Source organism: Salvia miltiorrhiza, chromosome 8, assembly GCF_028751815.1.
Source record: "Salvia miltiorrhiza cultivar Shanhuang (shh) chromosome 8, IMPLAD_Smil_shh, whole genome shotgun sequence".
NCBI lineage: Eukaryota > Viridiplantae > Streptophyta > Magnoliopsida > Lamiales > Lamiaceae > Salvia > Salvia miltiorrhiza.
In genome coordinates, this window is record NC_080394.1 from 8,865,034 (window position 1) to 8,876,634 (window position 11,601).

Below are 11,601 nucleotides of genomic sequence, written 5' to 3' on the forward strand. Positions count from 1 at the left end.
GACTCATGTCTCTACCAGAGTTATGGGCACATATGGATATTGTGCCCCTGATTATGCAATGACTGGCCAACTCACCTTCAAATCGGATATCTATAGTTTTGGTGTTGTTCTTCTCGAGATCATCACGGGCAGGAGAGCCATTGACAATAGAAGATCTGGTCCAGAGGCAAATCTAGTCTCATGGGTAAGCTTCTCTAATTTCTACACACGAAACATGTTTTTTAATCTCCATGGCCACACAAAACATGGTTTGCTTTTCAGTTCAAACCATATTATTTCATAATATGCCATCAAACGAACCATTATGAAGTAAACTAGCTCGTTTCCTGTAGCCTTTTGAGAAATGTCACATCAGTTACTAACGTTCTCTACTTATATAGTTTAATTAACTTTTTCATCCAGGTGAAGTATACAACTTTTGGCTGCTATATTCGTTCAATACAGACCAATTGCTTTCCTTTTTCATTTTCCTTCCATCCTCCTTTTTGAATGAAAGTCAAATGTATGAGGTGTTCTTATTTCTCAAATCGTGTAATCCTTTTCATTACTGATATCAAATAGGGCATAATCGAGTCTTCTAATTGTAATAGGTTAACGCTTTATAACCAGCCTCGCCTGATCTAGGGGAACAAGCAGGTCTTTACTGAGTTTTTCGTTTCTATAGGATCGAGCTATTAATACATTGATCCTATGCTGAACATGTAGAAGCAGCAATAGGTACCACTGTCTTCTCATGGCAAAAGTCTTCCATCATCTATGAGCCAAGAATGAACATCTGCTAATTCTTGAGTACGATCTAATACGACAATCGTGTCTGAAATATGAAATCACACAACAAAACCAACACTTGCATGATGGCAACCCTTTCAGTTGAATGCTATATAACCAAGTGCCTAGTTTGATTTGTATAGAGAGGTTGGAAGGGTTTTTCTGATATTTTTTTGACGTTTTAAATAGGCAAGGCCGTTATTCAAGGACCGGAAAAGATTCCACCAAATGGCTGATCCGTCATTGGAAGGGCAGTACCCAGTGAGAGGGCTGTACCAAGCTCTAGCAATCGCTGCAATGTGTGTCCAAGAGCAACCGAACATGAGGCCTCTTGTTGCTGACATTGTCACAGCCCTGAACTATCTCGCCTCGCAGACTTATGATCCGAGCATCCACGGGGTCGCTAGAAGCCCTACTCGGCGTAGCAGATCAAAAGGAGATGCCGAACTCAACCACCACAACGACAACCAATTCCGAGGACGGCTGAGTATCTAGCTGCTTCACACTCTCATCAGTTTTGACATCACAGATGGTACATGGAGTTTACTCCTACTCAACTCTTTATGTAAATCCACACTTTTGGAGAAATAAATATATACAAGTTATATAATATTGAGGTAGTCAACAATCAACATCGGCTTTTGTAATTTCATTTTTCAGAAATTTGTTGCTGCTTACAGAGATAGAGGTAGGCTGTTTTAGGGCTTTGTTTATGTTGTTGGCTTTTTCACTTGGACAAGCGAATGTGCAACTTATTTTTCTACGTTTATTGAATTTTTTTATGGTGATGATTATTTTTATATCGAGCAACAAAATGAGAAAAAGAAAGGCAAAAGAAAAGAAAAGAAAAGAGAGCCACGTCACGTGCAAAAGGCGTGACTGAAGAGGCAGTTTTCCCGCGAATCATTTGGAATTCTCAACATCTCAACTGGAACGAACGATATAACAGAAATGGAATGCGACCATTGACTCTTAACAGAATTGACGGAGTTTTTTTTTTCTTCTTTTTTTTCTTTTTCTTTTTTTTTAATTTTTTTTTGCTTCTCTCTCTACAAGTCGTTTCGTTTCGTTTCGTTTCATTCTCTCCTACGATGCAGAGACAAGCAGGCATCTCTCGCGCGGCGGAGCTGCCGCAGACCTCGCAGCCCCGATCGGTGCTGTTTTCTTCTCCAAAGGGGAAGATCGAGGAGGCTGCTAATCTTCCGGTCTACAAGCGGAGTTCTGCCGTTGGGAAGAAGGAGAATTTGAAATCTCGATTGCCGGAGAAGCTGGTTCATCTCATCCCTCTCGTGGTGCTCCTCTGCTTCTTCATCCTCTGGTGGTTTTCTTACTCCGGTACGATTCAACGACGTTAACTGACTGTTGATTTCTGCAGTTTCTGGTGTGCGTGTGAGGTTTTCTCTAGGCTGCGGAAACGCACGAATAAGGAAGGGTTTTTTCAATCTTCTTTCTCGGGAAAAATTTGTACAAATCGTGTTGTCTAATTCAAGCGATTCGTTTGGCTGTATATCAAATCCATGAATTGCAGTGATCTTGTTCGTACATAAAGTAAACAGGAATAACATGATTTTCCAGATCTTCAGAGTCTCTGTAAGGAAAATTCACAGTTTAACTAGTTGTGGTTCATTGTTTGTGTATCAAAACCAGTGAATTTCGATAGCAAGGAGGGATGGATTACGGCTGCTCGACTGATGGCACAGAACGCAACGTTCTTCCATCTTACCTTCCCGCCTTTTTCATCGACTGGTGTACAGATTCTGAGCAACGATAGCTATTCCGAGTGACTGGATAAGCAGACTAAACAATCTATAGCAACAAAAGGTGATGTTTCAGTCACTGCTGATCTCTTATGCTATTGCGGCGCTCTGTTGAGGTTCTTGATCACACGGGATATATTCTTCATTTTCTCTCTCGACTCTCGATTAGTGGTTGCAATACAATTTCTTGATTGCAACTGTTTTAAAACATTCCTTTTTACTAGTAAATACTATTCAATGTTTGTGAGAGTGATATCGACTCATTCCCTTTGGTTTGCAAAACTAAAAAATGGCAAAATACAATAATTATATTTAAATAGTATGAAAATTGAAGGGGATCATTTTGTGGAAAGAAATACTAGTTTAGATTTCGTGTTTTATTTTATATTTTTAGTGATGTGTCATGTGTGCGAAGATGAATTACGGGGCGAAACGTTGTTTGCAGTAGAATGCTCAAATTTTATTCTAATTGCATGATTTTATAACATGTCCTTGATTATGATTACATAGGATGGTCATAATTTGGTGTTTTTTTTTGTAAGTATGCATATTTTTTATTTTAATTACAATCAGGATATCAAAGAGTTAAAAATACCATTAAATTTCAAGATGGAAATAGCACAAATTATAATTTAATCTGCTGCTGCTACTCTACAAATTACAAGTGACACAGGTTTTCTACAGATCTTGAAGGTTAGCTGGTTAGGTGAGGTGGGATTTGTTCAATAACTAATAGGTCACGTGTCATACACTTGATACAAATATTTACTAGTATTATTCTAAGTAAGTAATGTCGAATTATGTACATAAGCATGATATAGGGAAAATTGTTGTGGTTCGAGGACTGGACTATTGTTTTTATTTCGTATTTACTAAACCTAAAAAATTCCTGGTGCATTATCATTTATTATACTCAAACTAAAGCTATTTTTACTAAAACTTGAAAAATGGCAAAATTCATGTATCAGCTTTACCAATAATCTCTCAAAAAAAAAAAAAAGCTTTACCAATAATTTACAATTTTGGATGGATGAAATGTAAACTACTCCATTATTTTCGGGTGTGACTTATACATTTATAACTGTATCTTACTGATGCAAATTTTAATAAAGGTTATTTAAAATTTTAAAAATTATTATCGTCCCTTAAAGCAAGTCTCCCGCTTTATTTTCTTATAATTTGATGCGAATAGTGTCTAAAATTATCCACACTCCTTTTCCATCATACCCAAAATAAAGGTCACTTGTTCAGCTCGCTGTCTCTCTCTCTCTCTATCTTCTTGGATTCCCCACATTCACACCCGCTGACACGTCCCAGTGCGTGTCTGTGTGTGTGTCTGTGTTTTTACTCCTTCGCGTGGTTCAGTTTCCTTTCAGTCCCCTCAATTCAATGGCGTCTGATAGCAACAGCAATAACGCCACCACCCACCACAAACCCATGTCATCAAGAAGCCACCAGCAACAACTGGTGTCCACTATGATCAAGCAGGGCTTCATCTCCGATCCCTTTCTCTCTCCCTCCCGCCTTAGCACTCTCTCTCCTCCCCCGACCTACCGGGCCCTCGCCACCCCACACCACCAGAGCCCTACCCTCTTCGAGGTCATGTCGGTCGAGCAGGCCCGCGAGCCCAAGCCCGCGCTCGAGGCCCGCAAGAAGCTCCAAGAGAGGGTTTCCGCCGCCCTTTCCCAGGCCCCCTTCAAGATTTGCGACCAATGGGGGGCGGGTGACGTCAGGCTCACGGTGGCCGGCCGGGCTGAGGCCGGGGAGGTCGACGCCGCGGCCTTCCGGGTCACCGTGGATGTGCACCGGCGGGTCTTGGCCGCCAAAAGCCGGTTCTTCGCCGATAAACTGCGGCGGAGCGGGACCCACTCGGTCGAGATTCTTGAGTGCGATGACGTGGCTGTCTATGTGGAAGCTGTCGTGCTCATGTACTCTGCGGAATTGAAGAGCAAGCTCCTCGGCATGGATGTTTCCAAGATCTTGGCCCTTTTGAAGGTTTCTCTCTCTCTCATAAGCACTTCAATTTTCTTTAGTTTCTTTGTAATGTTTAATGATTAATGATGGTTTCTGAACTCAATGTGGATTGTTTCTAACCGGATCATGGACTGATAAACGAGTAATTTGAGTTCAAATTGGGAAAGAAGATAAGATTTCGTGATTGTATCGGATGCTTGATTTGTTATTTTCTGGAGTATTCGATTTTGTCTCGTCAATTGGAAAAAAAAATGGAGTATTCGATTTGTTATTAATAATGCGGAACCTAGGAAGAAGTTGTAGCAATGTGGTCTACTATTTTGCATGTTAACCTTCAAGAAATAATTCTTCTTTGGGTTAAAATAAGTGAAATGTGATAATTTCTTATGCTAGAGTTCCTTGGCATTTGCAGATATGTTCGGCAATTATGTTTGAAGATGGGATCAGGGCATGCTTGGAGTATCTGGAAGCAGTGCCATGGTCTGAGGGAGAAGAGGAGAGTGTTGTTTCACATCTAAATCAGCTCCAGATTGATTGTTCAAGAGCAGATACTGTGCTACGGAGAGTGATAGCCGACCCTTCAACATCTTCAAGGGCCGAGAATGTCTTCTTGAAATTGTCATTGGGTGTTTTGCAGGCTAAAGATGATAAAGCCCGTAGAGAAATGAAAGGGTTAATATCTCGACTGCTAAAGGAAGATGATAATGGCAATGGCCTCCATGATGCCCTTGATATCTCAAGAGATATATTATATCAGCTTTGTCACAGATGCCTAGGTTCTCTCGTTCTGTGCTTATCCGGAACCACTTGCTTGGACGAAAGCAGGCAAGACCGAGGAGCTATAATGGCTGAGATTTCCCGAGAAGCTGACAATATGCAGTGGATTCTTGGCATCCTTATAGACAGAAAAGTGGGGGACGAGTTTGTGGACTTATGGGCTGACCAGAAGGAGCTAGCAGTTCTTCACTCGAAGATACCTACCATGTATCGCCACGAGATAAGCAAAATCACTGCCCAACTGTGCATTTCTATCGGGAAAGGGCAAATTCTAGTGCCTAAGGAGACTAGGTTTGCCTTGCTGTCGACTTGGTTGGAAGCTCTTTACGATGATTTTGGATGGATGAGAATGGGGGGGAAATCTATTGATAGGAAATTGATTGAGGAAGGGCTTAGTCAAACAATTTTAACGCTACCACTGCCTCAACAACAATCGGTTTTGCTTAAATGGTTTGATAGATTTCTTAACAAGGGCGATGATTGTCCCAATATTCAGAGAGCGTTTGAAATCTGGTGGAGAAGGGCTTTTGTGAAACAATATGCAATTGAGTCACAATTGCAGCTAGCTGTCTGTGATATTCCAGACTGATGGGTACGTTTGCTTGAATTACATGTCACATGCTTCAAGTTACTGGTGTAAATAAAAATCCGTTCCATCTCATATCCAATCTGTTTATATCTTGTTCTTCTACATTTCTGATAAGAATGATATCATATTCTAGATCAATGAAACAGGAGTTATTCTTTCTTTATTGTGAATATATTGATCTATAGCAGCTGTTTTTGCTGAAGTTGTGTTTTTCTGGGTGGCATTTTTGCCTTTTTGAAAATCTTGCCATATAATTGGTTTTAGCCTCTGTGAAGTTGAAAGTGCTACTTTATGCAAATAGTTCTAAATAAGCGATATACACGTACAAACATATTCAATTTCAATGTGGAATTCATCAGAGTATTAGGTCATGGTTCATTCTTATCTATTTGCTACTACAGTTTCACCTCTCATCTCTTAAATGCCTCATTTCCGTCCACGTCTCTGTAACTCGTTTTCTGTAGTTTCTAATCACACAATACCATTATCAATTTCATATTATGAAGAAATTAGTCTTTGGTAACATGTTAAGAAGACCCTGGTAAACTAACCCCTTCTGTCAAACAAGGCTCTTCCGACTGTGGAAATTCTGTCAACAGGGTTTGTTGATCTTGTAGGAATTGAGTAATTTTCTTGAACGTACAAGTATTTCGTGATAACCTGATTTGCTGTCCGCTCGTTTTCTACCTGTATAAGCAAACTACTTGTTATGGTTGTCCATTTATTCAGCTCTAAACTTCTCATCAACCCGTCGTCTGTCATGCCACATTTTTAGGCCAACAGCATGAAGATTGGTTTAGCTTTTATTCATTAGTATTCGGTGATTGGTCACTGAGTGATGTACTGATGTTTTATGCTATATCTCATATGTTACTGTATGAATAGAAAATTGAGGAATTAACTGATAGGTAGCTATGCATAGATAGAGAAAAATGTAGCCCTTCTTCTCGATGCAGTGGATATATGGAGAATCCAAGTGGCTTCTCACATCTTTCTACCTAGTTTTGGGCTTACAAAGAGGCACAAGGCCAAGTAAAAAATAAGAAAATAAAACAAGGGGCAGGATTACAGTGACAGTAAATAACCCCTCAGAAAGAGGAGTGACTGTTTTTTTTTTTTTTTTGGTGCTGTAAAAAGTGAGTAGTAGAATACGAATAGGCCTCACTTCTGAGTGGCTAAGAAGTCTTGTGACTGTTTCTCGTACTTGAAATTAGCCTTCTTGGAGTCATCTGCAGACCAAATGAAAATCCCATGAAGCTTCCCCTGCTTGCTCAGTGTGCTGCAGGCCTCGAAGAAGCCGTTTTTCGGGGATAGCCCGCCGCTTCCATCTGTCCCAAAACTGACCAGAACCTTGCCTCCCTTGTAGTTGGAGCTTTGCTCGTCGAAGTACTTAAGAAACTGAGAAACAGTGGTACCCTTTGGATAGGCGTAGAACTGGAAATTCACGTAGTCTATGAGATTGCCATACTTTCTCCACAGAGCTAGATAGTACGGCTTGACGGACTTATCTTCATACGGTGCTATGGAGGCGAAGGAGATGATCTTATTCTGTTTCAGGTAGAAGAGAAGTTTCCCGATGCACTCGGCGAATGTATCGGTATCCGAATCGAAGTGCTCGTAATCGATGTCGATTCCATCCAAATTGTAAGTTGTGACTATATCAGTTATGGAGTGGATGGCATTTGCAACCCAGCTATTGACTGAGGTAGGATGAAAGAAGACTTGTTGTTTACTGTTTGTGGTGTCACCTCCAAGGCTCATGCCTACTCTGACATTTGCATGCTTGGCCTTGATCGCAGACACCTGAGACGGGCTGAGGTTGGCCGTATCCCAGTAGACTCGGAAATCACCGTTGGTGGGAGTCGGGTGGGATCCGTCCGTGTAGTCGATGGCGAAAGAGAGGAGGAAGTGGAAGTCAACGGCGGGGCTGATCGGGACATCCGTGAATGTCACATTGTTGCCCTCGGCTCCGATGTATTCTCGAAAGAGTTTCTCCGGCGGTGCTGCTCCGACGGTGGGGAGATTGCAGAGGAGAAAGTGGAGAGGAGGAAGAAGAAGAAGAAAGAGAAGAGCTGTGGGTGAATCCATGCTGCTACTGCTGCTTTTTGGGGGTGTGTGTGTGTGTGAGGATATACAAAATAAGGGTTTTTGTGGCTGTATATATATGGATGTGAAATAGGAATGTTGGGGTGATTGTGATGATGCCATGCCGGATTGGTTTGGTATGTTGTGATCAGCTCTAACAATGCGTTTGTATATTGTGATGGTTTTGTTTGTTGGGGTGTTGTCCAAATTCTTACAAAGTTTGGTTTTGGACTGCAATTGCCGAATAGAGTTTGTGTTGCAAATCAGATTAAGAGCAAATCTCCGTTTGCAGCCAAATCAGATCACGTCTTCTAAGCCAAATCAGTTTAATATTCTTGATTCTATCATGCCGTGCCTTGTGTTTTTTAATTCCAAGTATTCACCAATTTTGACTTCATATATAACTTTTAAAACACAACAATCATGACACAAGCTTCCATGGGTAGAAATTATTGGTAAAAAATTATTACTTCATTTTTTAAAAAAATTGATCAATAATGATTTCTCGTTTTCCTTTGAAAGTTATTAAATCATTGATTTTAAAAGGTATAGCTTCCTTTTTTTTCCGTCTAAGTTTGCGCAAGTCTCATCTTTGTGATATTTAGAAAATGCAGAGATAGGGGTGAGCAGTCGGACCGAACCGAATTGAACCGACGAAATCGAGAACCAAATTTTCAATATTTTCTGGATCGAACCTGACCAACTGAAGCCCTAGGACAGAGCCGAAATCGGACCGAAACCGCCATCGGTTCTCGATCCAAAACCGACTATTTTCAGAATATTAGAAATTAATAAAAATATTATTAGAAATATTAACAAAAATATTAGAAATTAATAAAAATAGTAATAATATTAATAAAAATATTATATATATATATATATATATATATATATATATATATTCGGTTCGGTCTGATTTTCGTCGGTTTTGGCCTCCCCGGGATCGAAACCGAACCGAAATATTTTCGGTCCAAGAAAATAGGACCGGACCGGACCAATACATGAACCAAAACCAGCCCGGACCGAAGTTCGGTCCGATCCGTCGGTTTTGGTCTAATTTTAATACATTATATCATTATATATGTGGATTTGTATCATTATGTGTCGTTAATCCCATATCATCTGAGAACATTGGACAAGAAAAAAAAAAAAAGACTGGGAAAATATACAAAAAGATAGTCGGCCTAGACCAGTTCCATGAAATATACCAATAAATAATTTTGATTTTTCATTATACTGATTAAGAAAAGGTGCAAATTAATAACAAAGTTTTTAAACAGGGAAAGATGCTTACATTAGAGAGGTGACAGGTCAAACACAAACGGAAACAAATCTTGGTGGGACAGATGGGTAATAATCAATTTGAAAAGCTGTCAAAATAAATAAATAAAAATCAGACGAACACATCGTAGTACGTTTTTGATTAATTATTTATATAATATAGTTCACTTAATTTTATTAATTAGCATGCATCATGTGATGCTGGACTGACGAACAAAACTGAATTTTATCGATCAATTTAATTAGTTGGGTGAGGGCATTGATTTTTCTCAACTCTGGTGATAGAATATATTTAGTTTTTCCTGTTTTAAGACAAATAATTGTCACGACATCGAATGCGACATTCAACCTGATTGGTCCTGATAAAGTTACTCAATCAAATATCATGCACATGTTAGTTTATGATTACATATTTTTAGTAAAAGTTGAGGATTAGAATTAATCATATTATATATAGGTAAATTTTTTGTCTCTTATTAAAAGCACTACTACAGTACTTTTTTTCTTCTTCTTTTGCATCAAAATATTTATATTCTAATTTATGTATTTATGCTTAAATAAAACACACCGTAGAGTAGATCAAGAATCAGAGTTAATCTATTTGAACACTTCAATTTCTAGATTTTTCAACCTTACCGATGGATAAAAAAACAAATGAGAACTGATTTTATATGTTATTGCAAGTTGTCGATCATGAATTCTAAAAAAAAAATATTTAATTAAAAAGCTAACCGAGCATTAACAATTCCAGTTCCCTTGTATACGATGAAGCATAGTCTGTTGGTAAGATGCTTCTTCTCCAACCAATAGGTCGGGAGGTTCGAGTCACCCTAGGAGCTAGAGTGTGAGTGAGTTATTTCCTTTCTTTGGTTGTAACAAATTTTTAAAAAACAAATCCCAGTTCCCTCGTCCTAATTTCCTTAAGAAATACATTTTGCTCCGTCATTAATTATCTATAAACGAAATCAAAGAAATATGAAATAAGTTTACTCAAAACTGATACTTTCTTCTTCCAAAAACTGATATACTTCACTATTTCCGGCAAAAAGATAATGCAATTCACTTATTTTGCAATAAAACATATACATAAGAATTTCCACACGATATTTTATTTCAATTTTTTGTGTTATTTCAAATAGTATGGAAAAGAAAGTATTAAGCATTTGGTAATTTAAGTCTCATACCAACTCTTGCTTCAAAAAATAAAAAAGTCTCATACCAACTCTTACACACTCTAATTAATCTTCGCACGAAAATACAGGACCACAATGAGGATTTAATAATTAATGCCCTTGTATCTAACAATTTCATTATCATTAAAAACTGAATAGATAAACATTAATAAAAGAAACAGTTGTTATTTCTTTGGGAGTATTTTTTTATACATATACTAATTATTTCGGCCTGCTGTCTTAACCTAACCAGTCGCGTAAATAGTCGAATATAGTTTACTGTTACACGTGAAGGATATAATTTTTATAGCTGCGATCACAATATGTCAATATCACCCTTAATTAGCATACGATCCAATCCGACCCGCCCAGCGGCCCGAGTCCCGACCCATATCCCAGTCATAATTGGATCTGTCGTTATTCATACACTTCCTATTATATTGCTGAAACAATTAATGTGTATACATATAGGGAATGATTCATTATTCCAATGAGAATCATGTGGCCCACCAAAAATACGTTACGTGGTAGAGGTTTTTGAAGGCAAAATACAGTAAAATGAGAATAAACTTTTTGATAATTACTCCGAAATTCATTTAACGCATATAATTGAATACAAAAATGCATATAAATAAACTTAAATATACATAATATTGCACAAAAAAATGCATTGCACTAAGCGACCGTTTCCCCTCTAAATGATGCATGTAGTTGAACACAAATTAATATGCATATATATAAATATATAAATAAATAACTTTGAATACAAAAATGCATATATTTAAAATATAAATATGCACAACTCTATATACAAAAATATGTATGATGTCGCCACAATGCAATGCATTTTTTTGTGTAAAATTATGTATGTTTGTGTTTATAGATATGCATTATTGTGTTCAAATATATGCATTAAATAAATTTTAGATTAAAAAATAATAATAAATAAAAAATTGTAAAAAAAGTTTTTTTATTTTTTCTAATATTCAAACTTTTTATTATTATTTTTATCCCTGCGTGCGTGTATTTTGTGTTAAAAGACATAATTAAGGGCTGCTTGTTGCATAACTATAGCTTGGGAGATTTCATTTTTATGTTTTTGTTTTTTGAAGCCGGCAGAATTAATATTTGATAATGATGGGGTAGTTGAGAGGGTTAGTTTTCACTACAAATATAATTTCTCTCTTAATTATGACTG

General features: G+C 37.9%; 3 protein-coding genes across 4 annotated transcripts; 2 read left to right on the forward strand and 1 right to left on the reverse strand.

The window, feature by feature from the left end:
* On the forward strand, nt 1-1,562 carry LOC131000714 (probable serine/threonine-protein kinase PBL5; the record flags this gene model as incomplete). The annotated part of the gene is given in 2 exon segments (XM_057926757.1): nt 1-184; nt 958-1,562. Coding segments are annotated over 2 exon segments (490 nt in total), but the record flags the coding sequence as incomplete, so codon positions are not given.
* Nucleotides 1,563-3,605: 2,043 nt separating this feature from the next.
* On the forward strand, nt 3,606-8,216 carry LOC131000711 (BTB/POZ domain-containing protein At5g60050). 2 transcript variants are annotated; one of them, XR_009093772.1, is made up of 3 exons: nt 3,606-4,520; nt 4,912-7,570; nt 7,665-8,216. XR_009093772.1 is itself a non-coding variant. In XM_057926754.1 (2 exons), exons 1-2 carry the CDS (start codon nt 3,915-3,917, stop codon nt 5,863-5,865), a joined length of 1,560 nt encoding a protein of 519 aa, XP_057782737.1. In that variant the 5' UTR covers nt 3,606-3,914; the 3' UTR covers nt 5,866-8,216. The 2 variants fall into 2 exon arrangements, 1 of the variants encoding a protein (XP_057782737.1); XM_057926754.1 differs by having other exon boundaries at nt 4,912-8,216.
* On the reverse strand, nt 6,755-8,073 carry LOC131000713 (chitinase 2-like). Its single transcript, XM_057926756.1, has one exon. The coding sequence runs from the start codon at nt 8,071-8,073 to the stop codon at nt 7,027-7,029; it is 1,047 nt and encodes a 348-aa protein (XP_057782739.1). The 3' UTR covers nt 6,755-7,026.
* Nucleotides 8,217-11,601: the final 3,385 nt, after the last annotated feature.

Coding starts and splice junctions, on each gene's coding strand:
- LOC131000713 (XM_057926756.1), bottom strand. CDS start 8,073: ATGGCATCATCACAATCACCCCAACATTCCTATTTCACATCCATATAT.
- LOC131000711 (XM_057926754.1), top strand. CDS start 3,915: ATGGCGTCTGATAGCAACAGCAATAACGCCACCACCCACCACAAACCC. Junction 4,521..4,911: donor AGATCTTGGCCCTTTTGAAG/GTTTCTCTCTCT, acceptor TGGCATTTGCAG/ATATGTTCGGCAATTATGTT.